Below are 25,370 nucleotides of genomic sequence, written 5' to 3'. Positions count from 1 at the left end.
GCTACATTTTTCTTTGAATTATGCTCTAAGACAAGACTTTATGAGTGAGGTTACTTTAAAAGCAAGGCCTATTTTGTTCCCAAGTGGCAAAGGAAGTCTGCTAAATCTGCCAGTAACGCAGCGTAAGCTACTGAAGGACTGGCTTTCAGCACTGAACAGAATATCTAGTTTCATCATTTAGCAACAAAAAAGCCTTTTGAAGCCGGTTTCATTTATTCTTTCCCTATATATAACCGAAGAGCAATTTTGGAAAAGCAATATTGGAAGATGAAAAGAAGAGACGGAGAAGAGGAAAATTTCCCCTATCACCCTCGAGAAACTTTCCATTTTTCATTTGCCAGGTGCTTTTACTCCTTTTAAATCCCTCTGTAAACTGATTTTCTTTTTCAAAAGATCAACCAGTCTTACCAAATCAAAGCTGTTCCCTGTGAGTTAGACTGTCCTCATTTTGTGCATTTTCACAGGTGTACATTTCGGTCTCAGCACAAATGAAGGAGAGAGTGTGTTTTGCTGAGACCAAATATCTCAAGTTAACCTCCACTCATCTACACCCCCAATAACCCACTCTGTGATTCTTTTTTAAGTGCTGATCTGAAGAGCAGGTTATAATCAAAAGCCTTCCATTCAAAGCCCTGCAATAATCTGGAAAGAAAGCTCAGTGAGTGGTTTGGCAGAAAGGAAGGATGCATTATTTTCGGGCATTTTTGTTGGGATCCTGAACAGGGGCCTGCCACGATTTCACTGGGGACCCACGCCTGGGGACTGCAGTGTGAAACTGGAACCATGGAGTCATACAGTCACAGCAGTGAACGCCCACCCTGACACGGGATTACAGAAAGCTCCCAAGGCTGGTATGACACAGGGACACGGAAACCCAAACGTGAGGACCCAATCGTCCTGAGGTGCGCGGCAATCCCTCTGTGCTGCATTCTCCTGCCTTTTCATTCAGGGCTGCTCCACGTAAGCCATTCCCCAGTGGCTGGCACAACCGAGGGTGCAGCACGCGAGAAGCTGGAGCCCAGCAGGCAGGGCACGCATGTTTGGCATCTCCATCCCGAAGCTCCAAATAAACCCCCTTTCCCCCCGACTATAAGGCTGAAAGCCATCTTGAGTTTTGCAATTACCTATGTATGCTAGTGTGCTTGGTGTCCCTGCCACTATTTAGGAGGCCAATTTAGCATAATCTGTTTATGTGGGAGTTAAGTCCTGTACTGAGTTTAAAATACACAAAAGCTCAAGCAGTCAGATCAGATGGCTCAGGGGACTGTAACGTGAGATCTTGTCTTTCACCTCCTGACAAGGTCAGTCACAGGCTGACAAGCCCTTTCAGCTAAGACTTCAACTTATTGCCACCTGATATGTTTGGTTAATTAGCAGTATCAGCCCACTTCCTGGTTTTAAAAAGTCCACATCTGAATAACCATCAAGAAAACTGCTATTTCTATTGTTTGTGTTCTAGGTGATAGTAAAGGATGAAATGGACCTAACTTTGAACTCAGACTTGCATCTGCTTTTGAAGTGCAGACTGTGTCTTTAATATCACCCAACACGGGGCTAAGCAGATACTGCAGAGTGTCAACAGGAGGAGATTCTAAAGAGGCCACGTAATTTGGTACCAATCTTAATTACTTATGGCAAACTACTTAGTAGCCTAGATTTTTTGTTATCAATGATGTTAATAATGGATACCTTGGATTTTGGAATCAGATAAAATCAGGTCTGTCCTTAAAATTTGTGGGCTGCAAGGCAAGAGTACAAGCGAGGCCACCTCTAGATATGTGCAACTTACAAATCAAGCTAACAAATCAAGCTAAATCAAATGCTCTTCTTTGTATATCCATTTAACATCTTTTTACAGTGGTGGTAAGTTTTTCTAGACTCTTCTTGTTTTACCTATTTGACATATAAATTATAGCAGATCTGAAGTGGGTATTTTTCTTGATGATTTCCATTCAAAGTAGTAACCAGAATTGGAGACTAGGAGGTTCCTCTGAGAGGGCACAGAGTTTATCACCAGGGAGGTGCGGATCGGCCTCTGCCTCACAAGCACCTCCAGAGAGTGTTTTGCATCTTACACAGAAACACTGGTAAAGGCAGGACATCACTGATGCGTGCAGCACTTCAGTTAATTTGAAGCCTTCAGTCCCTTCTGCTAAGAAAAACACCCGCTGAAGGAAGTGAGTAACAACGTGAGTGATGAACCTTGCTGTAAAACGTAAATGTCAACTCGCTTATTGAAGTCAAGGCTTACAACTCCCCACACACCCAAAAAAACACAAAACAGGAAAAAACAAAAAACAAAAGGGCACACACAGAGTGGAAGCAGATAACCTTGGCAATTAAAGAAATGAAGATGGAATCTGTTGTGGTGGAATGGCCACTATGATACAGCCTGAAATACTCACCGAGGAAGAGGCCCCTGTAGAGGGACCATCCTCCTGGGGTTTCACAGAGGCCAGATGGTGAAAATCAGGATCTCTTAGGGAGATCGCAGAGATTCCTATTTTATTGGTCTGGGGCAAGGCCTTCAGCAGCTTTTCAATGCTTCCCAGGTGCCTCTAATGTTTAGCCATGTGGCCCATTGTACCACATTCTGGGGACAAAGTTCTAAAGGTGGTCTTCAGCTAAGAGGGCAGTAAATATAGAATAAAAGATCACCTAAAATATTTCAAAGTGGAGTAAAGACTCTTTGCAGAACCCTTGAAATTATAAAGGCATTACATCTTTCAAGGTAACTTGTTACAAACAAACTAGTACTTTCACACTACTACAAGTCTCCCCTTGAATCCTAGAAAACAACACCAAGAAAAAGCATTTCTCTCCTCTGGGTGAGAGAGGAAGAGGGGAGGGGGCACAGGGAATGGTCCCATAGGGTGAAAAGGATTCAAAGTATCCTAGAATCTAGAGAACTCAAGTTTGGAGTTATTTGTAATGCTATGATCATGGGCAACCTAATATCCTAGGATTTATCCCCAGACGGTTGATGATAATGCAAGAGATTTTCCTAGAAGCTGGAAGGATCACCTGCCATCTATGGGAGAAGCATGAAGAACTGTATTTTCCCTGTATTTTGACTTCCGAAATTTGTGTATGGGCACCATTAAATTGGTCGTTGCCTTGAAATGAACATTTAATTACCAAAAACAAAACAACCCACTCAAATCAAAACCAAACAATCCAAGAGGGAGCAAAACAACACACAGTGGTCAATTCCACACCTAAACCATGGTCACCTGCTTTAGCAGCAGAAACAGAAGTTACTTCATAAGGTTTGTTTCAAAGAGTCTTGACACATGGTTAAAAATATCTCCTAAGGATAATGATGATCTTGGGATGGCCCAGCAGTTCTATGACAGATAGGGGCATTTAAGATAAAGGACCAGGGGGTGCAGGCGAGAGTCTCTTGAGTTTGTAGTCATTCAGGCAAGACTCCAGAGTGAGGCTGTTTCCATGGTCTAGGAAATGAAGGAAGGGGATCTATTTGGAATTTGGAAGGCAGTTTGAAAAGAAACAATTGCTGGGTCTGGCAGATGATTAAGGATAAAGGCAATACTGTGTGCAGGCGTGGGGCCATGGCATGTTTTTCATAATGACACTTAATCTGCCCACTAACCTTGCAAGAAGACATACTTGTGTCTGAGAGAAGACAGGCGCTTAGAAATTGACCTATCTGGGGCCAAGGAACTATTAAATGGTAGGGTCAGCATTCAAACCTGGGGCTGATGGGCCCCAACCTATTTTTGAGGTTGTCCCCTGATACGGAGGCTCACTGGTGACAAGGAAGCATAGGGAAAGACTGCAAAGGGAAATGAATGATTTTATCTTTCCTAACTAAGCTGGTGAAAGAGAAATTCAATTTATGATGCATATGAGTATCAGGTTGGGGGAGGTGTCGGTTTAATTAGATTTTTAAAAATCTATGGACTGTTCAGCACTGTCCAATAGGCAGGAATAAAGAGCAAGACACATACATAATTTTGAGTTTTCTAGTAGCCACATTAAAAAAGTAAAAACAAACAGGTGAAATTAATTTTAATGATGTATTTTATTTAAAGCTATCATTCCAACATGAAATTGATATTAAAAAATTGGGATATTTTACATTTTTTTGGTGCTCAGTCTTTAAAATCCAATGCATATTTTATACTTAGAGGAGGTTGCAATTTGGGCTGGCCACATTTCAAGGGCTCAGCAGCTGCCCGTGGCTAGTGGCTGCCACGAGACAGTTAGATGCTCAGTACTGAGATCTGTGGAATGTGATTCCCACCTCAGGGTGAGGACAGTGAGGGACAAAAGCAGACTCTGCATGGGACACACTATTCAAGGTCTTTACTAAGATGAAGCCCCAAAATGGTCCAAGAGGCAAATTATATAAGAGAGAGGAACTGAATAAACAGAGCCTCTAACCTTCTATTTTCTACCACTGCCAACAGGCCACATGATACCAGGGAGAGCACAGAGGTCAAAACCTCCGGGCGCCTTAGTCAGAGGGAAGAGACTCACCCAGCTGCAATGGGCACCGGAAGAAAATCTACTACTTCCATCAGATGCAAATGGTGTCATTATTAACTTCCCTCCTGTACAGAGTTTAAAAATTGGGCGGAGGCCATCTGGCCAGACCAGGGAATTGTGCTGCAGCTGAGCATCCTTTTTGATGCATGCATTCTCTGTGGCTATGTCCCTCAGAATGAACCATTCATCAGAAGAGGCACAGTGATTTTCTGTGGTTGATGTTGGTATTTAGCAGAAGGTTCACAGGAATGGAAATAAGGATTTTTTTTTTAAAACAACACTGCTTATATAATGATATTCTTGAGAAATAGAGTCATCATGTAACGATTTTGTAGCACCTAGTACAATGCACTTAGGGGAGGTAGGGACTCAATAATACTAACCACTGACTGATATGATGATTCCATTTAAAAATATACAGTTGTTTTTGGATAATTGACTTAACAGACCTCTATTAAAAAAAAATCATTTCATTTTGACTGTAGAAATTGAATCTAGAAAATGAGAGGGAAAAGTCTTCATTTTTGCTCTTCTCAACCTTCACTTTCTTTCACAAAATAGCAGGTAGTGGAGTGAGATTTAAAAAAAAAAACAGTCTTCATGCAGTTACAGAGATGACAGTGATTTTTACATCAGTGCGAGCAATTTAGGCTGTGAACTACCTGGTATTGTCACTTTGTAAAGTGTTCTTAAAAATGCAGTTGGTGCCCTTCTGAAGCCAAGCAGTGTGTTTATTTCATCTGAGCAGAAATAAGCGGAGAAACACCCTTTTTCCTGACATTGGCCCATGTGAGCTCACGTCTCCTCCTTGCTCCACCAGCAGAGCCAGTAGAGCTAAATTCCCTTATAGGATCTGGGTGCAGCCCCCGTATCCCGGCAGAGCCAGGAGGGTTGTGCTCAGGGGCTAAGTAAATCGTTTCCTTGGGACTCCTTTTGAAAAGGGTGGTGGGGTGCATGGGAGGACCTATCTCATAAGCAGGAATGTACACTGCTAATAATCCACTGTCCCTCTTCATTCACTTTTCCATATTCACTTATCTGCCTTTACCTTAAGCTCTTATAAGTTCCACTGACCTTTCTTTTTCAAACAAGACTGTCTTGGTTTTCTGGACTTTTGCGTACTGTTCTAAGTATGCTGCTCACCGATAAGAGTCCCTCTGAATTTTTTTTCTCTAGTTCACAGATTGGTGCACAGAGTGACCCTATAAAATTCTCAGAACTGGTAAGAAAGTGTATTTTAGAAGAGGACAGAAGAAAGGTAAGGGAAAGGGAGAAGTTGCCATCCTTTCATACTACAAGGAGGAATGTGAGGGCCTTTGCAGGGCATACTATCACACAGCTCCACGACCGTGGGACATGCGCACTGAGCTGTGGGGGTGCCCCGACTCGTAGATTTACAGCCATGTCCAAGAGCAGCCTTGCGAGCAGGGTGGCCCACACTGCGCTCTCGTGTCCTAACCCCAGCCATGGCAAGGCCATGCTGCTATGCTGGTCAAAGGAAAAAGAGTTATATCATCACATACATGCACTTCTGAGCATGACGTTTCCAATTTTCTGATTACCTTGATTCAGGGTATTTGGTGAGGGTGGCCAGGCTGCTGGTGTACATGTGGCCGCCCACGTCAATGTGGACGGGCGCATTGGATTTTGTGAGCTGTGCTGGAGTAGGAATGCCTTGGTTGTTCAGTGGAGATGCAGGAGATCTAGTGATCAGAGGTCTTGACATATTGGGCCGACTGTCCTACAGAGAGATAAGCAAGTTTAGACATGTCTTTTTTTTTACCCCCAGAGGAGAGAAAGGAAATACATACATCACATAGAATAAGCCAGTGACTAGTGTTGATATTCATTTGACAATAAAATCTGGAAACCCAGCAAGCTCTCACTTTTGTTGTAATGAATATTAGAAAAACAAAATCTGTAACAAAGAAAAGGAAAACTTCCCATGCTCAGAACCCAGGAGCTGAACTAATGTTCACTTCAAAGCATCCTCAGCCATGACAGCTTATTTTACTAATGAATTCTCGCATTTAACAACTGGCAAATGGCATGGGGAGAACCACCGTTCATTCCAAAGGAAAAGAGAATCAACACATAAAACCACCCGCATCTAGATAAAACGCATATGCTTTATCCTCCCTTTTGAGCGTTTCCTTATTGGCAAACAGTTGGAATAAATACAGACCGTTCAGTACTGGTGTTCTAGAAAATGTTTTCTTCAATTTCTATTTTTCAAATCAGGAAGAAGAGAGCCTGATGGGTTTGGCCAGCAGCTCACATACTCAAAGCATCCATGTAAACAGGCACTACAAGTTGATCAGTCAAGAGACTGAAACAAAAATCAACCCATACGTCACTCATTTGTTCCCTGCTTCTCCCTCTGTAAGACTGTGGGTCTGGGGACACTTTGAAAAGAGTGTACCCTTGATAAGTATGTGCTTATGAGCCACAAGCTCGCTGCTCTTCTGTAGGCTGGACTCACTGAAGGGAGCCCATGTTGAACCCAGGCAAAGGTGTAATCGAGCGACCAGAACAGAAGGAGTCCATCCCACAGTGGCAGCAAGAACGTGCTGAAGGAACTATCCCTCTTGAAGAAACAAAATACTACATCCTTTCCACAGATACGCTATAAATATTTCAAACACTATCCAAATACGGTTGATTGCTTTTAAATTAGAGCCCAAACCACAGACAAGTCAAGTCAGGTCTCTGGCATTCAAGGAAGGGGTCAAATATTCAGAGTCTGCAATTGAAGAATAAGCCAAAATAGCATTTATGTCTGAATTCTGCAAGACCAATGGCCACAATAGTATACTTCCAGATTTATAATTTAGCCAGAGATTGTTTTCAAACATGCAAACAATGTATGGCAAAGCCAGTGATAAAGCATAATAAAGGGATTCTGGAGAATGCCTTTGATGGAGATTGCAAAGGGGAAGTCATCTAGGGTTTGTGCATAAAACCCAGCATGACAAAATATAAATTTGCAAAACAGCATAGACGTTATGATCTGAAACAGCTTTAGGAGTTACCTGGGGCGCAACTGTTAGACTACTTAGCATTAACCACATGTCCAGGCATGAACACACATGCTTTCTGAAACTCCGCATCTACTGTGAACGCAGTGGTGATGGGGCCTTTACACAAAATGTTGACCATCTGTGTTACGCTTTTCTCCATGCTGAATTAACCAGAGCCCAGAAACAGTATTAGAAAGAGAGTTCATGTTTTATTTCTTTAATTGGGTTGGGAATTCCTGGGTGTTCAATTATTACTGTTCTTTATATGTTCCTGTATATTTCTAATAATGCAAAATACTAAAAAAAACACAAAAGGATATTTGTAACATACGGAGAAAAGAAGTTAATAAGGTATTGGATAGGGGGGAAAAACTGAAAAACAGATACACATTTGGTAGGAAACATAAAACAGTTAAGGCTCGGAAATACTAGCATTTTAAAATACAAGTGACAGAAAACACACTTTTTTCTGTAAAATGCAATCATATGGCCTCTACTTTTAAGAGATACATACTACCTGACTTCCTTTTTGAAAGTGATTTCCTGGCTAGAGACACAGCCCCTCACACCCATCCCCTCCCTGCTATGGTTTAGTTCATCGCCACACGGCAGTGTCTGTTAACAGTTTTCCAATTGGCTACATTCTGTATCCTGCTTGAGGGGGCACGGGTGAAAATGAACAGATTTGCAGGGCTAATACTGTAGTTAGACTGTGACCTCATTCAGTACAGTGCTAACACTGCGAGGTCTATACAGAGGGAGAAAAAATTTAAGCATAACTGATGGGTTGAAGGATTCCAGATTTCTTAGAATACATACCATTTACATTGTAAATCATAAATGTATGGATATTGCTAAATATAAAATTAAACCAGTGTTTCTTTAGCTGGGGGGTGGGGGAGATTAACCCTTAAGGGCAAGGAGAGGGTTTCAGGATGGTTGGGTTCAGGCAGACCGTGGGATAAAGTATCAGAACTAGTCTTTGAGGTCCCTCCTAGCTATTCTCTAGGTCCTGTCTTTCCATCCGGGAAGTTTTCCCTGTCTTATATGCGTCACCTTAGCCATGATCACTTCTGAAGCATTAACTCATCTTTGCTAATGGAGTAAAAGGTTTTCATTTAGTATCTCCTGCATTGGTGCAGGCTGAAGGGCCTTTTGAAATCCACAGGCTGGAGTTGGGGGAGGAAATTCGGGACTGGGGACCCTCACTGCTTACAGTGGACCCTCACTATCTATTGCATCTGCTCCGGAAGCTTCATCTCACATAACTGTGACCACCCCCTTCCCTTGACAATAGTGACTGGAGCTGATACTTTCCCCTCTTCACCCAGACACTGAGGCCCTGGATGGGATGCCTGGATGGGCAGCAGCATTTCCCGATCAGCCTCAGCATGAAGCTGGCGCCCAGGATGGCTGAGCTGGGAGCTGGCGAGAACCTGGGACCTCGGAGACACTGTGGACACACTGAACCAACCCCCCAGCCTCCTAACTCTAGATTTCCTGATACGTGACACAATAAATATCTTTATTTTTAAAGCTAGCTTATGGGCAAAACAGAATGGACAAAACAGCAGTAGACTCACAGACACTGAGAAGGGACCGGCGGCTACCATCGGGGAGGATTTGGGGTCAGTGGTGGGGAGGGGGAGGGAGATAAAGGGGCACAAAAATTCTCAATCATAATACAAGCTGGTCACAGGGATGGTGGTAAGCACGGAGAATATAGCCAACGATTCTGTAACATCTTGCTAGGTTGACAGTAACTACACTAGTGGGGGTGAGGATTTAATAATGTGGGTAACCGCTGAACCACTGTGTTGCATATCCGAAACCAATATAAGATCATATATCAGTGATACTTCAATAAATAAATAAGTTAATTAAAAGACCCAGCTCACTTGCTGGGACCTCTGCTGGCTCTCCTGACTAAGGCTGCCTCCCCGTGGGGTCGTCTGACCTGGTGAGACCTGACCTGTGAGGCCCAGAACAGCTGCCTATCTGCCGTGTGATCACCACTCCTCAGCTCCTGCCTTCCCCGCCCATCGCTCACCCACCATCACCTCAGTTTGTCTTTCTAGTATTACGTCTGACGACATGAAAACGAGAAAGCTGCACAGAAGGGTGCTGGCGTCCTGGGCAAGCCGGTCTCTCTCCTGAGGAGCCCTGGGCACCACGTGTGCTACAAGGCGAGCTGACGGAAGGTGGCGTCTGGTGAGCCCACTGCCCAATGGGCTCCGCACCGAGAGGAGGGGACCCACCCGGACAGTAGGCTCCCGGGTCTGCCCCTCCCCGTGTGGGCCGTGTCCCTCCTTCCACAATACTCATCAACACCTTCTGGGTGCCGGGCTCCGTCCCTAGGGGTGGATACGAGGCAGAGTGACCCTGGCCTTCCGGGGTTTGCTGTTCAGAGGGGAAGACGCCAGGTGACAGCCGCCACCCCCAGGCTGGGGAAGGTGCTAAGGCAGCTCGGTCAAGGGGACACTGGGCTGGGCCGGGGGCTGGGGGTGGCATGACAAGGGTTCCTGAGAGACAGTCTAGTTGAGATCTGCCTGATGGGACGTCACCACACAGTGGGGTGCTGGGAGGGTTCCAAGCAGGACTGGCAAGCCCCAAAGTGGGAGAGCGCATGGTACATCTAGAAATGAGAAGTGTGGCATACCGTGAGAACTCTCCCGCTTATTTTTCCCCCCAGGGTGGAGGGATAAAGCTGCAAACAGCAGCTTTTACGAAGATGGTTTGGGAACCACAGAATTAAATGGTAACTTACAATGAAAAAATAACATGAAACCCACCACAACATCCTCTTGTCTGGAAAAGGGGACGAGGAAGAGGAAGGCAGCGAACAGCCGACTTTCAGAATAGCAGGGTCTGAAGGAAGTTTCTGCAATAATGGAAACGTTTTGCATCTGCATCTTTCAGCAGGGTAGCCCCTCGCCACGTGGGGCTGTCTGAGCGCCCGAAGCATGGTCAGGGCCACTAAGGAACTGATGGTTAAACTGTATTTTAATTAATTTCAGCCTTAATGTAGGCTGCCACGTGTGGCTAGCAGTTATCGTGCTGGACAGCACAGTGCACGTAACTTCAAGTTTTCTTACTAGACGGAAGCCCAAAGCACAACACCCGGGAACTTATCCCTCACGTTTAACGGAGAAGCAGGGGGACTTCAGGAGCAAATACAAACGGCTCACCACCCCACTACGTGTTCGTGTCTCTCTCCCCTTCAACGCTATTTCTCCCCTCTTCACTGTGTTTGTGAAAAGAAAGGAACAGCACACTGAGGGGAGGTGAGGCACCTGGGGCTCTCCGAGGAATGCTGAGAAATGGTGCTCCTGCACACGAAGTTAGAGCAAAACCAATCCATGATGATGGCGCGCGGAACCCTGGCCACCGCTGGGGGAACCGACTGGGAGGGGTAAGAACCAGTCTCGTGGAGAGCTGGAAAAATTCTAAGTCTTGATCTGGATGGTTATATAGGTATCCACATTCATACATTTAAGATTTATTCACTTTAGGTCCTACATACAAAGAAAACAAACCAAAAATGATCTTGGAAAAAACTCACCAATCAAAACACTTTACTGCTCAGATACTCATTTAAATTTCTGTGAAGTAATGCTGCTTTTGAAAGACAAAAAAATCCTTATTATTTCCTCTCATAGGATTCACCAAATCCAACAACAATACTCTGCCATGAAACAGCCGTCTGACATTTTATTTCTAACTCTTCTTTCCCCCATTTCTGTCCTATATGGATTTTCTAGGCATGTTGATCGTTTACCTTTAAAATTGCCATTTCCCAGGTGCTTTCACTCTGTGGCTTCCTTGTAGCGTAATCATCCGTCTCACCTACCTAACAGAGCAGCAGTGATTTTTTTGGAAGGAGAGTCCTTCAAGGGATTTGACTTCAGGCACCTTTCAAAAGAAGCTAATGAAAAATTTGCCTCCTAAATCTAACCTAGCCGTGTGCTGCTCAAACAGGGGCCTCAGGGCACCCCCTTGAACAAATGAGCTGAAGTTTAAACTGAAAGTTTTAATGACTTTATTTGTTAAGAATGTATGCCCCTGTCTTACGTCACGTTTCACTGTCAAGTTAGACCCTATTACCTTTCGTGGGGAAAAGAAACAGGTTTCTTAGAGATATTTCCAGAAAAGCATGTCAATAATAGAATATGAATCTACATTATTTGATACTGTAATTCATAACATTTGATAGAGCAGCAAAGAAATTTAATCATAACTTTTCCACAGATTTCAACCTGGGTTTAAAATACACGTATTTATGCATATCACACACACACGCAAATAGCATCACTATTATATGGAGTGCCTGGAGAATGTTCTGATTAATTCTTTCTGCCAGTTGGCTGGCCACTTAGGGTACACAAACTATAATCAAAGTATCTCAGGCAGGCAAGGACTCTGTAGAATGGAAATCTGTGGTTGCTTTCAGACTGACACAATCCTACTGAACTCACAATAATGGTTCTTGTAGAAAAAATCACTTTCCTGACCATAGTTAATACTTAATCATATAAGACAACTCTCAACCATAATGTCAATATATTTTGTAAAAGGCCTCATCTGTTTCTGGATTCAAGTGATATTTATTGGGCTCCTACCATGTGTGAAGTTCTATGCTCTCTATTGACTTTAACTAAATAGCAGAATGACCCTGAAGAGAAAGAGAAAAAGATCTTTTCTTATAATTTCACATAAGTTAAAAAAAAAAGCCCAGCAGTGCTTCAAAATTGATGAGTACTGTATATACATTTAGAGGACAGTTTCCATCAATCTCTGAAGAAAGTAGGGAATGAGGCCAAAAAGCTTTCTGAGCATCCAAATTTGACATCAAATTCTCTATTTATGTTATCCGTAGACGTTCCCTCCAAACTCACAGAACCTACTTACCCTTAATCCATACATTTATAGCATGTGGTCATTGGTTTTCTAGCCCACAGGATAACAGCTAATTACAAAAATCATCCAAAATTAAATCATCCCCAAATCAAACCCAGACTAGGTTAGATTGGAAAGTATAGAAAATATTGAAGAAAGATTTCTGCTAAAGAAAACCTTTTTTAGTGTTAAAACAACTTTCAAAACCTTATATAGCTGGCAAGGTCACCTATATGAAACACGAAGGGTAAAGGAGAAAGTGCCCTGGCTTTTGGAATGAAAAAGCCCTTTGTGTGATCTTGGAGAAGTTTTGAAACCTATCAGACTACAGTTTCCTCATCTGTGAGGCAGGGATGAATCTTCCCCCTACTGAGAGGCACAGCCAAACACAGGTGAGACATGCTTGTGAAGGTGTAGAAAACAGTGCTTGGCACAGAGGGGAACAAAAGAAGTGTCTTTCCTTTTGCACAAGAAAAATGAAATTTGACAAACCAGTAAGCAGGAGGTCCGAACAGACTGCTGCCGACCTACTGAGACATAAAGAGCTTTTAAACTATTTGAGGGGGTAAGGTCCACAGGTGAGGCTGTGTTTGTTACACTGACAAAGTGTTACATTGTGGTTATAGATAAATACAAAGAAAATAAGAGAGAGTATGTAACAAGATCCTAGTTAGTTGCTTTGGACAAAGTGTATAAAAAGAAAGAGAGAATGAAATCATCATAGGTTCATAAATAGTTCATAAAATGAAATGGTACTTGAGCTACACTGATTTTTCTTTTCAAAATCTTAATTTCATTGATACAGAAAAAAACAAATAAAACATAGGTGGCTTTAAAGTTGTTTCAAAATGACTAACAACTGTGTTAAATTAATCTGCAATTGCTTCCTAATATGAAATAGTAATCTGAAGAACTCTCCCTGCTGCGGGCCAAGAGGTGGGGCTGCGAGTATTTATCTGTTTTAATGCACAATCTCTGCCAGATATTAAGTGAGTGTTTTCAACTTGCCGTTTTGTTTGTCTTTTCTGAAATGAAATATGTATCTGAGAAGTTCTTGTTAGATCACCAAACTGGGACCATTAAAAGAACAACCATTTGCCAAAATTTCTGTTTTTATCCCCCAAGGAAAATGAGCTTGGAAAAAAGAGAACATTTTGATAGAATTAAGCAGTTTATTATAGCTGGATTCATTTTTAAATTAGATTTCTTAGATACTTTTTAATGTACTTAAAACATCACAGAGCATTTTTAAATGCACAGTACAGGTCAATTACAGATGGTACTAATTAAAAAAACTTGAAGAATAGCATACACTGAAAGCAGGCTCTGTAAGAGTTCTGCAGGAAAAGGCCACTGTGACAAAGATACATGTATGTACAATGAAAAATTCTGGAATTAAACACACCAAAATATTAGTAGGGGTTAGGACTGGGTGAGGAAGAGGCAAGTTTTGTTTTTGTTTTTATTTTTTTGTGCTTATGGCATGTACATTTATTACTTTTGAAATTAAAAAATGCTATATTTAAAAGGGCTGAAACTTACTGTGCAATTAAATCAATCAGCGCATACTCCTGGCATGCTGAATTTTACCTTCACAGTCAGGGTTTTTTTTGAACATTTTTAAATGAAGGACTGAGTAAAGAAATACAGAAATGGAACTGAACTTGGGGATAATGCTTCCTTTCCCTTTATTGTCTTGCCAGAGAGGAAATGTGTGGAACAAAAAATTAAACGGGCCCCCGGTCATGGTAAGCTCATATTTAGCTGACACATAAGTCCATTTAGTTTGATCCTGAAAGGGGCGGCAGTGTGTGGATTCCACTCTTGGGAATGGTCTGGTCATCTGTCCCCTCCCACAGAGGCCCTCCATTCCCAGATCTCAAACACAGTCCCCGCAAGATGATAAAAGTACAGGCATCTCCCTGCATTTCCAGCAGTTGGCGGCCTGCATGCGCTCTCTCGGAAAGACTATTTAAGAGGCAGAGAAGGTTGGCAATGAAACGGTATCTAATGCTCACAGAGGGCCTTCTAGTCTGAAATCAGAACCCTCTGCCCAATGTTAAGTATTATCACCATTTCATAGAGAAGGAAGTTGACTCTGAGGTCAAGTGGCTTAGCCTATAATTACCTAGTAATGAATTTACTGTGATATTTTACACGCTGGCCATTGTGTATGAGGATAAGGTTACCAGTCTCCAACTCCTAGGCTCTCCAGGCTCCGGCTTTTACAAGAGAAAGCATAGATTTGCCTTGTTCTGTCCGCATTCTTCCACTTGGTCTGTGCTGGGATGAACACAACTGCCGAGGGGTTAAAAGGATGGTCATTGCGGAAGGCTGGAGCCAGCTGGCCCAGGAAATGGGCTCCTCCCCCCAGCACGGACTCTTTATTTCCCCACCACAGAGAACTGGCATTTTATTTACTCCTCTAACTGCTAGTCCTAGACGTTAATTACAGGACACATCTGCCTCTAAATAGACAATAAAGTTGACTTACTGACTTCTTGGATATGGTCGTAAAAATTCCTTGTCCAGCAGTGTCAAAAGCTAAATGTGTTTCTTTCTAACCTTAATTGGGTTCCTGGGAGCCTCCTGTTGATTCTTAAGATGGCTATTTGCTTGACTTTTTTGCATTAAAAACATCAAAAATTAAGGTACACGGGTTTGAAAATATACTCGCTTATTCTCACATAATAGATGTGCTCAAAAAGTTCATTTGCTCACTTGTTCATTCATTTAGAAAATGTTGGCTGGCTATTCTATGTGGTGTCAAGCTAGGGCACTGTGGAGACAAACACTTTGGGGATTGAGAGTTTAATTTAGTAATCAGCCATATGCACAGGGAGTTCCTGATGACAAGAGATCCCCAGGTAAATAAAAACATTTGAAATAAAATGATGCTTAAAGTGCTTTGAGAACTGACACTCTTAAGCAAATAATTTTGAGGGCAGACAATATACTTTAGTACAGCATGGAACATTGGCTTTATGACTCAAGTACATTATTTTTAAGTAAGACATGCCTATATTTAGCAATTCCACATTACAAGGATCATATTTCTAACTTTTGACCCAAATACTTTTTAGAGAGGGAACTGATTACAGTGCTTCCAACAGGGCTGATGCTGACTGAGGCTTCTCAACTCAGACACCTTTTCCCAAGGATGGGACAGAGCCCAAGTTTTACTCTGAGCCATGTCACCAATGAGTTATGTGGCCTTGGCAAATGAGTTCATCTCTCACTTCAGTTTTTTCACTCACAATACACGCAGCCGGATCACCTGGTCTACAGTGTGTTTTTCAGGACCGCATTTTTGCTGTTCTATGATTTTAAAAAATACAAACCATAGATATTCAAATATCTTAAGGAAGCCAGCCTTTTAGGTCAGAAATGGAATTCAAAATATCTTTAGAAGAAAGAACTGGTCATGAAACGAAAGACATTCCGAAAGTATGAGCACAAAAAAAAATAGGCAGCAGCTAATAACACAGAGAGTTCTTAACAATCAGAGCATTTTCTCTAGCTAATTAGTAAGATTAAATTTAATCACTACAGCTTTTTATTTGCCTTCACTCACAGGAGGAAATGGCCAATAAAATATGGTGCTTAATGATCAGAAGGCCTACTTCAGAGATATTCTTTACTTAGCACCATTTTATTGAAGGTATTGTTCATTTGTACCTTGCTTTATTCTAAAATACCAGAGCCCTCTGAAAGCGGCTTATCTGAGGCTCCCTGGCAAAACAGAAAAAAGTTGCGTTAGTGATACGAAACAGACGCTATCTAATAAGTAAGAATCTCTTATCAGCAGAATCAGTGTCATCTTTTCAAAAACATCTGGGTAATAAAAATAAATTAGTAGAAAAGCTGGGCGGTAGGTGGGGGTGCCTAGTCTCAGTGTCTACACACCAGAGCTAATGGGTGGTGTGCTGTGTTTGATGCACAGGCCAGAGGTCCAGGGGTTTGGCAAAGACACTTCTTACAGGTCGTATCTACTACGTAGGAGCTTTATCATCAGAAGATGTCAGCTGATTCTCTTCTGGTTGTTTGGGTCATCCTGGTTCTCAGTTACATTATTCCTATTTGAGCTGCTGGTAGGAACCGGTGTTGAGTAACAGTGGAGGTGAACCAGGGGCTACTCTGGAGGCAGCCACATCTGGGTCTGCCGGCAGCCAATGCAGCTGCTGACCTGGGGGGCCCGGCCGTGTCTGCAGCTGAGCTGCCAGCCCTGCCATGAGCCCACTACATTTGCTTGTTGGGATATTTTTGAGGGGACCCTGGTTGCACAACTTCCTACTCAGGAGCAGATGGGAGAGGAGATAGCTTTGAAGGCACAGTTTAGGAAGAAGGCGAAGGAGCAGGGGAGTTGGCGGCCAAGCAGCCAGCCTCCTCAGTGTTTTATGGCAATGAGCTACTCTTTACAGTTTTAACGCTGAAAAGGAGACATCTGTGTCCCTGATGAAGTATCTTAAAATAAGTCCCAACAAGAGTGAAAAAACAAGCCAACTTTTTAAAAGATCAACCTGATTGGCAGGAAAAGTTTGATGCAAAAATGGGAATGCATTAGAAAAAAAAAAAACCCATACCTGAAGTTTACACACATTCCTTTATGCATAGGAGGTAGTTACCTGTGAGACCCCAGAACTCCAAAGACGTCTGAACAATCATAACCCATAAGCCTTCTGAAAGGTCAGAGAGGGAGGAGGGCAAGGCCAGTACTGTTGTTACAAAGACGGAAAGTGGAGGCAGGCATATTTAAGACTAATTGCCCAAGGTTAAAAAAAAAAAAAAAGGAACTTGATCTAAAGCTAGAAGCAAGTATTCCGGGCTCTGAGCTGCATTCTCCCGTGTCACATGTACGGTCTCGGTCTGGGACAATCTGCTAGTGTCTGAGCCCTGAGGACTTGAATCTGCCTTGCATTCGCCTGTGGCTGCGGACGGCTTCGCCCTGGAACATTTCCGCTCAAAGAAGCAAACGTGCAGCGGAACGCCTGTGGTGTTCTTGAAAGACCCAGCTTAATTTTATTAGATGGCTATTTTAACCATAAGACACAGTATATAACGCCATGACAACTGTGGGGGTGGCAGAGTGAGGTGGGTAAATGCAAATTTGTCCAAGAAAAAAAAGCAGTCAACTGTTGGAGAGGCAGGAAAGAGACAGAAAGCGATGCAGAAGAGATGATTTGAGAAGGAAGTGATGGGTGAGGGAAACGAGAAAGAAATTAACAAAAAGGAGAATTCAGGAGAGAGAAGAGAAAGACGGCAGTGCGTGTGCTGGGGCAGGGGGTGGATCTGACTGGTTTCATCACCTGGGTTTCCGACCACACGTCTGCTCTGCTGTCTCTGCAGGAGCTCAGTTTCGATCCCCACCTACCTGCCAGCAGGGCCCTTTGGTGGTTCCAGAGCAGGACCTGACCCCATCCGCTCCGCCAGTAGCCGGGAGCGAGGGCTGGGAGGAGGACTTACAGGGTTCTCCAGGTCTTGAATTTGCTATGCCTTCTTGATAACCAATCCAAATGATTCCTCTGTGTACTGTTTCCTTGTGATGATCATGGGGCTGAAGTCTAATTTTTAGAGAATCATAGGTTCTTGAGTCTGATGGCAAGTTTGCCGGTAAATGAGCTCTCAGATAAAGGTTGGAGCCCATAGAGTGGAAGATCACAGGCAACAAATGAAAGCTGACAGGTATGATCAGAATGAAATCAGAGGGCAGTTATTTTTCCTATCGGTTCTCCGCAGTACTCAATGAAATACTTTTTTATTTTTGCACACAGTAGAAATGAATAAACAGTATGGGTGATAATAAGCAAGTCTATAAGGCTCTATAACTAAGTGCTCTGACCTCCTTCCAGTGAATGACCTCAGTGGTTTATTCCTCGGGGCAGCGGCCCTCAAACAAAGTGTTACCTACTCATTCCATCCACCAAATAAAAAGAAAAAAACAAACCCCACAATCTTGGGGCATTAATAGGCATAAATGTTGATTAAGGAAAAGTTAAACACTAATGAGCTGGTACGGATTTTGTGGAAATAAATATATAATGCTTCCCAAGACAGAAGCCTGCTTCCATCGTCTGCCCAGTGGAAACACCCTCGCTGGGAGGAACTAAGCAGCTTGGGGCTTGCCGAGGAGCTTCCAGGATTAGCAGACCACACTCTGAGGGCGTTGGTACTGCTGAGGTTAAAGAAATGACAAGAAGATGGCCACTCAGCAATGTGGGGCTGACTGGGAATCCCTGCAGCTCTGAGGAACAGACTGGGGCAGGTGGGTGGGGCTGGGCTGGACAAGCATGAAACACAACTGGTAAGTCCCAGTTCCGGGTGAAGTGTTTTCACATGTGAAATGGACTCAGCATCCCCCTTAGAAATCAGCCAGACTGCAGGCTCCCTGGGGAGAGGAACTGTGTTTTGCTCACTATATATATATATATATATACCCCCAGTCTCTAGCCAGAACCTGGCATCTACTAGGCACTAAATAAACATTTGCTGAATGACTTGACATTGAATTTCAGGAGAGTGTGCAGAGGCAGGTGCACCTCCCCACCTTTCACCTGCCTTTGCACCGACTTTTTTCTTCTCCCCAATAACCATATAAAGTGTTAGAAACCACGTTTGTATAAAGAATAGGAGTGGAAGGGGAAACCACCACCTAACTCAGGGCTGGAACAGGCAGAAGCCTTCAGGAACCTAAGAGAGCAATACAGCCACACATTATTTACACACACAAACTGGGAGAAATGCTATGAATAACTTCCATAGACATTTATCCTGTAATAAAAGTAGTAACATTTTAAATGAAGCAAAATATTTTATGGCATAATGTATGAACTGACAGCCACTGTGTATGATTGTATTTGGAAAAAATACTACTAACACATTAGCATTGGTGTACAGAAGCAGAATGGACTTTGGAGCTTTGGGGCCAGAGGGCTGGGCTTCAATCCCAGTTCCATCAAGGGGCTACCACACGATTTAACCACTCTGTGCCTCAGTTTCTCCATTTTTAGGATGGTAACCATGATGCTTTTTGTGATTACTGTGAAAAACCAGTAATTCATGTAAAAAAGGTAAAAAGTTATGAAAAGTATTAACCTAGTTCCTAGAACAAAACTCAGAAAAAAAAGGAAGCTATTATTTTTAAGGATAGCTTTAATATATATATATATATATATATATATATATATATATATATATATAGGTATCATTAATCTACAATTACACGAGGAACATTATGTTTACTAGGTTCCCCCCTTCACCAAGTCCCCTTCACAACCCCCATTAGAGTAACTGTCCATCAAGCTTTAAATATTTTACAAATGGATATTTTTAAAGGATTTAATGATTATTTTGAAGGAATACTTACAAAATACCACACAGCCATTCACTATGTCACTCACACAGCCATTCTTATTTCTCTCTTCCCTCTACTTTCCAATGGTTTGAACTTGCTGTGAAATCCCATCTTACTTCATACTGCAGAGTATACAGTGTATACAAACACCCAGAAACTTAAGCTTTACAAGTTACTTTTTTCTGCTGAGAAATGATAATACACATTTTCTGATACACACAATGCATATCAATGAACTTCTGATATTATTAATAACCAAGAATAACAAGTAGTAAATTAATTTTTACTACTTTTTATACAGCAGTAAATTTACATAGCAGTAAAGTCATTCATTTCGGGCTTTTACTTTATTCTCATATCTGTTTAATGACAACTTCTATCTCAAAGAAGATGCTTAGTGAGTGAAAATGTGCCTTTCATAGTTAAGTTAAAATATCACAAATGCTCAGAAAACTCCTAAGTCTGATGATGGCCTTAAGTAGCCACTGCTTGAAGATTCCCATGTGAATGGAAAAAGCCTCAGCAACATGGAGCATGATTCTTCTCTGTAGTTCTTAACTATTGCAAGTAAGCCAAAGATGAGACCCTGGCATGTGAGAGAGGCTAAAATATTAACTACTTGTTTCTAAGCTAGTCCAGTATCTTATGGAAAAGTGTTTTGTTGGAACAAACTACAAAAATATTCTAAATCTTTACCTTTGAAAATGCGCTGGCCTTCCAATAGAAGTCTTAAACCCAAAGGTCATCAGATGAAATTCATAATAATGGCACTTAACTTTCTGGCGGGTTTATCAGCACTTGGAGAAGATGATCTGTATATTAATATTCACTCAATCATTTCTATAAACTAAGACTCAAAACAAATTCCATCACTGGACTTATTTGATCTCCTAATAATGCACTTGATATCCTGTTTCATATAGCTGGTATGCAGTAATTAAAATGTTAAACAAATTAAGCACTGATTATCACTTCTCTCTCTAAAGCTATATTGGGTTGCACTAATATAATTTAGTTGGATGATAAAGAAGGAGAGGAAGGAGGTAGGAAATTAGCATACTGGAAATGTAAAAAATAATTGCGAAGAGGGACTGTGGCTGTTCTAGGTAAAAGTCTACATAGTCAGAGCCAATTGCTGCCATTTGTTACTCTAAATTTAAAAACTTCTAAGAAAGCATCAAAATCAATTCAATTCAGTCTTAATGAGACAGCTCTAGCAGGAGCCTATTCACTGTACCTGTTCTAATTAGCATGAATATGTCCTCAATGTCAAATCAGACAATACGCTTAACTAAATTAATGTTAATCCCCTAACACAGGATCATATTTGAGTTGGAGGCTCTGAAATGGAATTTGCATATTAATATTTTGATTATGAATAGCAAATGGACTAAGGGCTGGAAAAGAGCTGGTGTGTAATTGTTTCCCAAAAAAGGGAGACTGAGGCTCAGGGAGACTTGGAGGCTTGCTCAAAGCCCACAGCTGAGAAGTAACGACGGAAAGGCATGTGCCCAGCTATTTTCTCTGCCATCTCCCGAGAGAGAACTGGAGTCCTGTGTATCCTCGTAAAACTAAATGGAAGGCAGATGATACCCCACCTCAATTATTGATGCCGATTAGTATTTGTTAAGATTCCAAAACAGAGGACCTCAGGTACCCCTGTGGAGGTTATTAGGTGTAATTCTTAAATTTTAATTGCCACATTGCCACATAAGCTGAAATTACTACCCAAGATTTAAATGAAGATAGCTCAGAGATTTAGTTTAAGGTGGATGTCAACATACGCTAATTGACCTTAACTCACATGTATTTTAAAAGTGCTATGGAGGATAAGGGTTGAGGAATGTTTGACAAATGAGAACAAAAAAACCCTAAAAACGAAAATAACTGCTAAAAAGACGGTGTCAGCCAATTTTACACTAAAATGTTTTGTGTGTCCCAAACCAGAAACTGTAACATAAGAAACTTTCAATGTGTGCTTAACGTTTACTCCAGCCCGGCTGGCCCTGGAAATACCGACATGGGTGAGAAGAGTCCCCGTTTTGGGCGGCACGACATCAAAACATCTCCGGGTGGGGGCGGCCCGGCCTCTCCCGTCGGCATGTCCTGAAGGCTGGAGGCGCGAGCAGCGGGCCCCCGCGCTCCTGGGCCGCGCCTTCTCCTTCTCCTTCACGCAATAAGCTAAACTCCTACGTTTGTTCCCGTGGAGCCTTTTCTTTTCAGAGGGAAGTTAGTACTTCCATCACTGAGAAAAAGCAGAAAAAAGCAGTGCTGCTAAGGGGCTGGGCGAGGGGAGCGGGCCGCCCCCTCTGGGCCAGGCCGCCCTCCCTGGAGGGCCGCCGGGGCCCTGAAGCGTGAATCCCGGCCCGGCCCGGCTGCCGGGCGGTGGCTGGGGCCGCGGAGGGCGCGCGGAGGGCGGCCCGCGCTCGACGCTCACCACTCAGCCTCCCGGGGGCGCGACCCCATCTGACCTCCCCCCAGCCAGGGCACTTCCGGGAAAACACCGCTACAGCGGACGCCGGGTTCTGGCGCTCCAACCTGGGCGGAAGGTCGACCTCCCCCAACGACACCCACGTTCCAGGTAGCCGTGACGGATGACTTTCAAAAAATACCCTACACAACTGCCTCTTTCATAAATGAGGAAAAGGACACTTAGCTCACAAGGCTGATCTGTGATTTAACGAGGCTGGAGGTGCTCGTTATAAGGTTATAAGGAGCTAATAAATGTTTTCTAAAATCATCTATCAAAACTGTGCTCCATCTAGCTATAGAATTCTAAGGTTTGGATTTATAGTTATTAAAAATTTCTATATAAGATTCCTGTGGATTAATGGTTCACTTTAAAAGCAGACATGAGCAAAAAATCCAGCACAGAAGATATATATATATATATAATATATATATATATGTAATATATATATAATATATAATTTCATTTATATGAAATGCTAGAAAAGGTACAATTGCAAGGAATCTACAGCGGCAGGAAGTAGACCAGTGTTTGTCTAGGGGCAGGGGGTCTGGCTGGGGTGGCTGGGAGGAAACTTTCTAGGATGATGTAAATGACCTTTACCTTGACTGGGGTGGTGGTTACATAAGTGAATCATTTGTCAAAACTTACTGACTTGTACACATAAAATGGATGCATTTTCTGTATGTAAATCACCTTCAATAAAGGTGATTAAAATAAATAGTTTTAAGGGGAAAAAAGCAAGCACAAAATGTAACTGTATGTTTAACCAAATGTCTTTTTTCTTGCATGTCCTCGTTGGGGCTGACCTGACCTACTGTACTGTGTCCCCCACATATTCATATGCTAGAAGTTCTAACCCCCAGTACCTCAGAATGTGGCCTTATTTGGAAATACGGTTGTAGCAGATGTAATTAGTTAAGATGAGGTCAGTCTGGAGCAGGGTGGGCCCTAATCCAATATGACTGGTGTCCTCAGAAAAAGGGGAAAACTGAACAGAGGCGAGTGCCATGTGAACATGAAGGCAGATAGCAGGGTGAGGGGACTACAAGCCATGGGATGCCAAAGACAGCTGGCAACCTTCCAGGGGCAAGGAGACAGGTGTGAATATATGCTCCCTCAGCCCTCAGGAGCCAAAGCCTGATACCTGATTTTGGACTTCTAGCTCACAGAACTGCAAAACAATAAATTTCTGTTGCTTAAGCCACTTCATTTGTGGCATTTTGTTATGGAAGCCCTGGGAAACCAATATGATAGGGTATGTTTTTTTTTTTTTGTTACATTAGGATTGGATAGGTTAGCCAACTGTAATGTAGCTTTCTTAAGTTTAATCAAATCTTGATGGCATCTATCCCCCAAACAGTCTACCGGACTCTTCGGGGCTCATGATACTAGTAATAAATGTGTTTTCTGAGCACTTACGATGTTTCAGACACTGTGCTGAGTGCTTTACTTGAGTCAAGTCATTTAATCTCTGAAATGATTATAAAGTAAGAATTAACATAATGTCATTTTTGGATAGAGAAACTGATGCTTACAGAGGTTAAACCCTTTGGCCAAGTCACAATGCCAGTAAGCGGCTGAGACCTACAATAGACTTCAGGCACCTCCCAGGGCACCGCGTGACATGCTCCAGGAATCCAAGAGGGGTGCTGATGACTGACAGCCCTGTGGAAAACTTTGGCAGTTTCTGTACTGGAGAAAAAATTGCTTTTAAAAAGTACAAATAAACATACAGAGGTTATCTTCTTAAGTTCCTCACAAATTACTTTTTCTCTTGGTGATGCTGTAGACTTGTGTCTCCCAAAATGTTACAAAAAATAGTGCTAGATTTTACCCAACAGGGGAAGCCAGCGAGTTAATGATGACATAAATCTGAAAAACACTGAGTTAAACAGGTTTCTTTACATAGGCCTTCCAAAACAATGACATTGTTCTCCAAACTCACTGGACCCAGGAACCCTAGCTTTTTGGTACCTGTTATTGTAAGTCCAGTGCTTCCCCTTGATTACTTGGGGAAAGTGACTTACCTTCTGTTTGAACTTGCTGTGGGATACAGCTATGACAAGACATTTTATCTATAAAATGTGGATGATGATCAATGTTTCACTATCTCGAAGGGTTGTCAAAAGGGTCAAATTAGGTAATATATGTGAAAGGACCTTACATCTGAAAAGTTATAAACCTAAGGCAAGCCTTGTGCGGTATGAAAATCCTACTGCTGGACACGGTTTTTGGGTTTAGAGAAATAGTGGAGGAGAACCTCCTTGAACCTATTAGTGCTGATCTCTGCTCATTTAAGAAAAGCTTCTAGCAGACTGGAAAGAGCAGTATGTGGAACAGGGATTAAGCTTTAGGTGACTGAACTCAAATAGCTGGTGCTATTTGTAACCACTCTGGGCTCTTGAGTCTGAGCACTCTCTCTAGACATCTAACCCAACCAGTATCAGTGTGGGTCCACACAGAGAACACACTAGAATCTGCAGTCTGCGAACATCTTGAATGAACAGGTCTTAAGGGTGGGAGTGGCAGTGGAACCAACAGTGGAGGAAGGGTGGTATTAACTCAGGAGTTTCTCAGCTGTTACCCCAGTGGCTTCTAATGCAAATACTCTGAGCCCAATCCCCCAGATGCCTGTTCAGGAGGTGCTCCCAGAAGCTGGCCTGAGGTGAGGTACTCACTCTAACAACTGGATCAGAATGCTGACCTCACTTGTGCAAACTGCCTGCCTTCCAGCAGTGGGGCTGCCTGTCAGAGGGGACAGCTCCGGGACCTCGTTCACCCTCCTCATGGGCCACATCGGCCTGCTGGGGGTGCCGAAGTCAAAGTGTGTACCAGCAGCCCAACCACCTTCAGGCTTTGGTGAGAGAGATAAGAACATATTCCAAAAGGTGTCCCTGGAGTATACCAAATGGGCATTTAACTCTACATATGATTTAAATTTTTCCCTTAGTCACAATGATTTGTATTATTTGTGAGCCTCCAGATTCACTCATGCTCAGGAATCAGTCCAAACCTTGGAATAGCTGTCATACACTTAAACATTTAAAAAAGCTCTACCTTGCAAAAATCATAAGGGAATATGCAATATGTTTGGATATGCGTATTACATGTCTGAATC

General features: G+C 42.6%; 1 protein-coding gene across 4 annotated transcripts in view; it reads right to left on the bottom strand.

Moving 5' to 3' along the window:
• KCTD1 (potassium channel tetramerization domain containing 1) overlaps positions 1-25,370 on the bottom strand; it is a 175,504-nt gene that overhangs the window by 42,748 nt on the left and 107,386 nt on the right. For all 4 annotated transcript variants that reach the window (XM_036914254.2, XM_036914255.2, XM_036914251.2 and 1 more), the window contains exon 2: positions 6,075-6,253. In XM_036914254.2, coding sequence (XP_036770149.1) covers positions 6,075-6,253 — 179 coding nt within the window. The remainder of the gene's footprint in view (positions 1-6,074; positions 6,254-25,370) is intronic.

The sequence above is a fragment of the Manis pentadactyla genome, chromosome 6 (assembly GCF_030020395.1).
Source record: "Manis pentadactyla isolate mManPen7 chromosome 6, mManPen7.hap1, whole genome shotgun sequence".
In the NCBI taxonomy this organism is placed as follows: domain Eukaryota; kingdom Metazoa; phylum Chordata; class Mammalia; order Pholidota; family Manidae; genus Manis; species Manis pentadactyla.
This window is presented reverse-complemented; position numbering and strand designations above follow the sequence as displayed.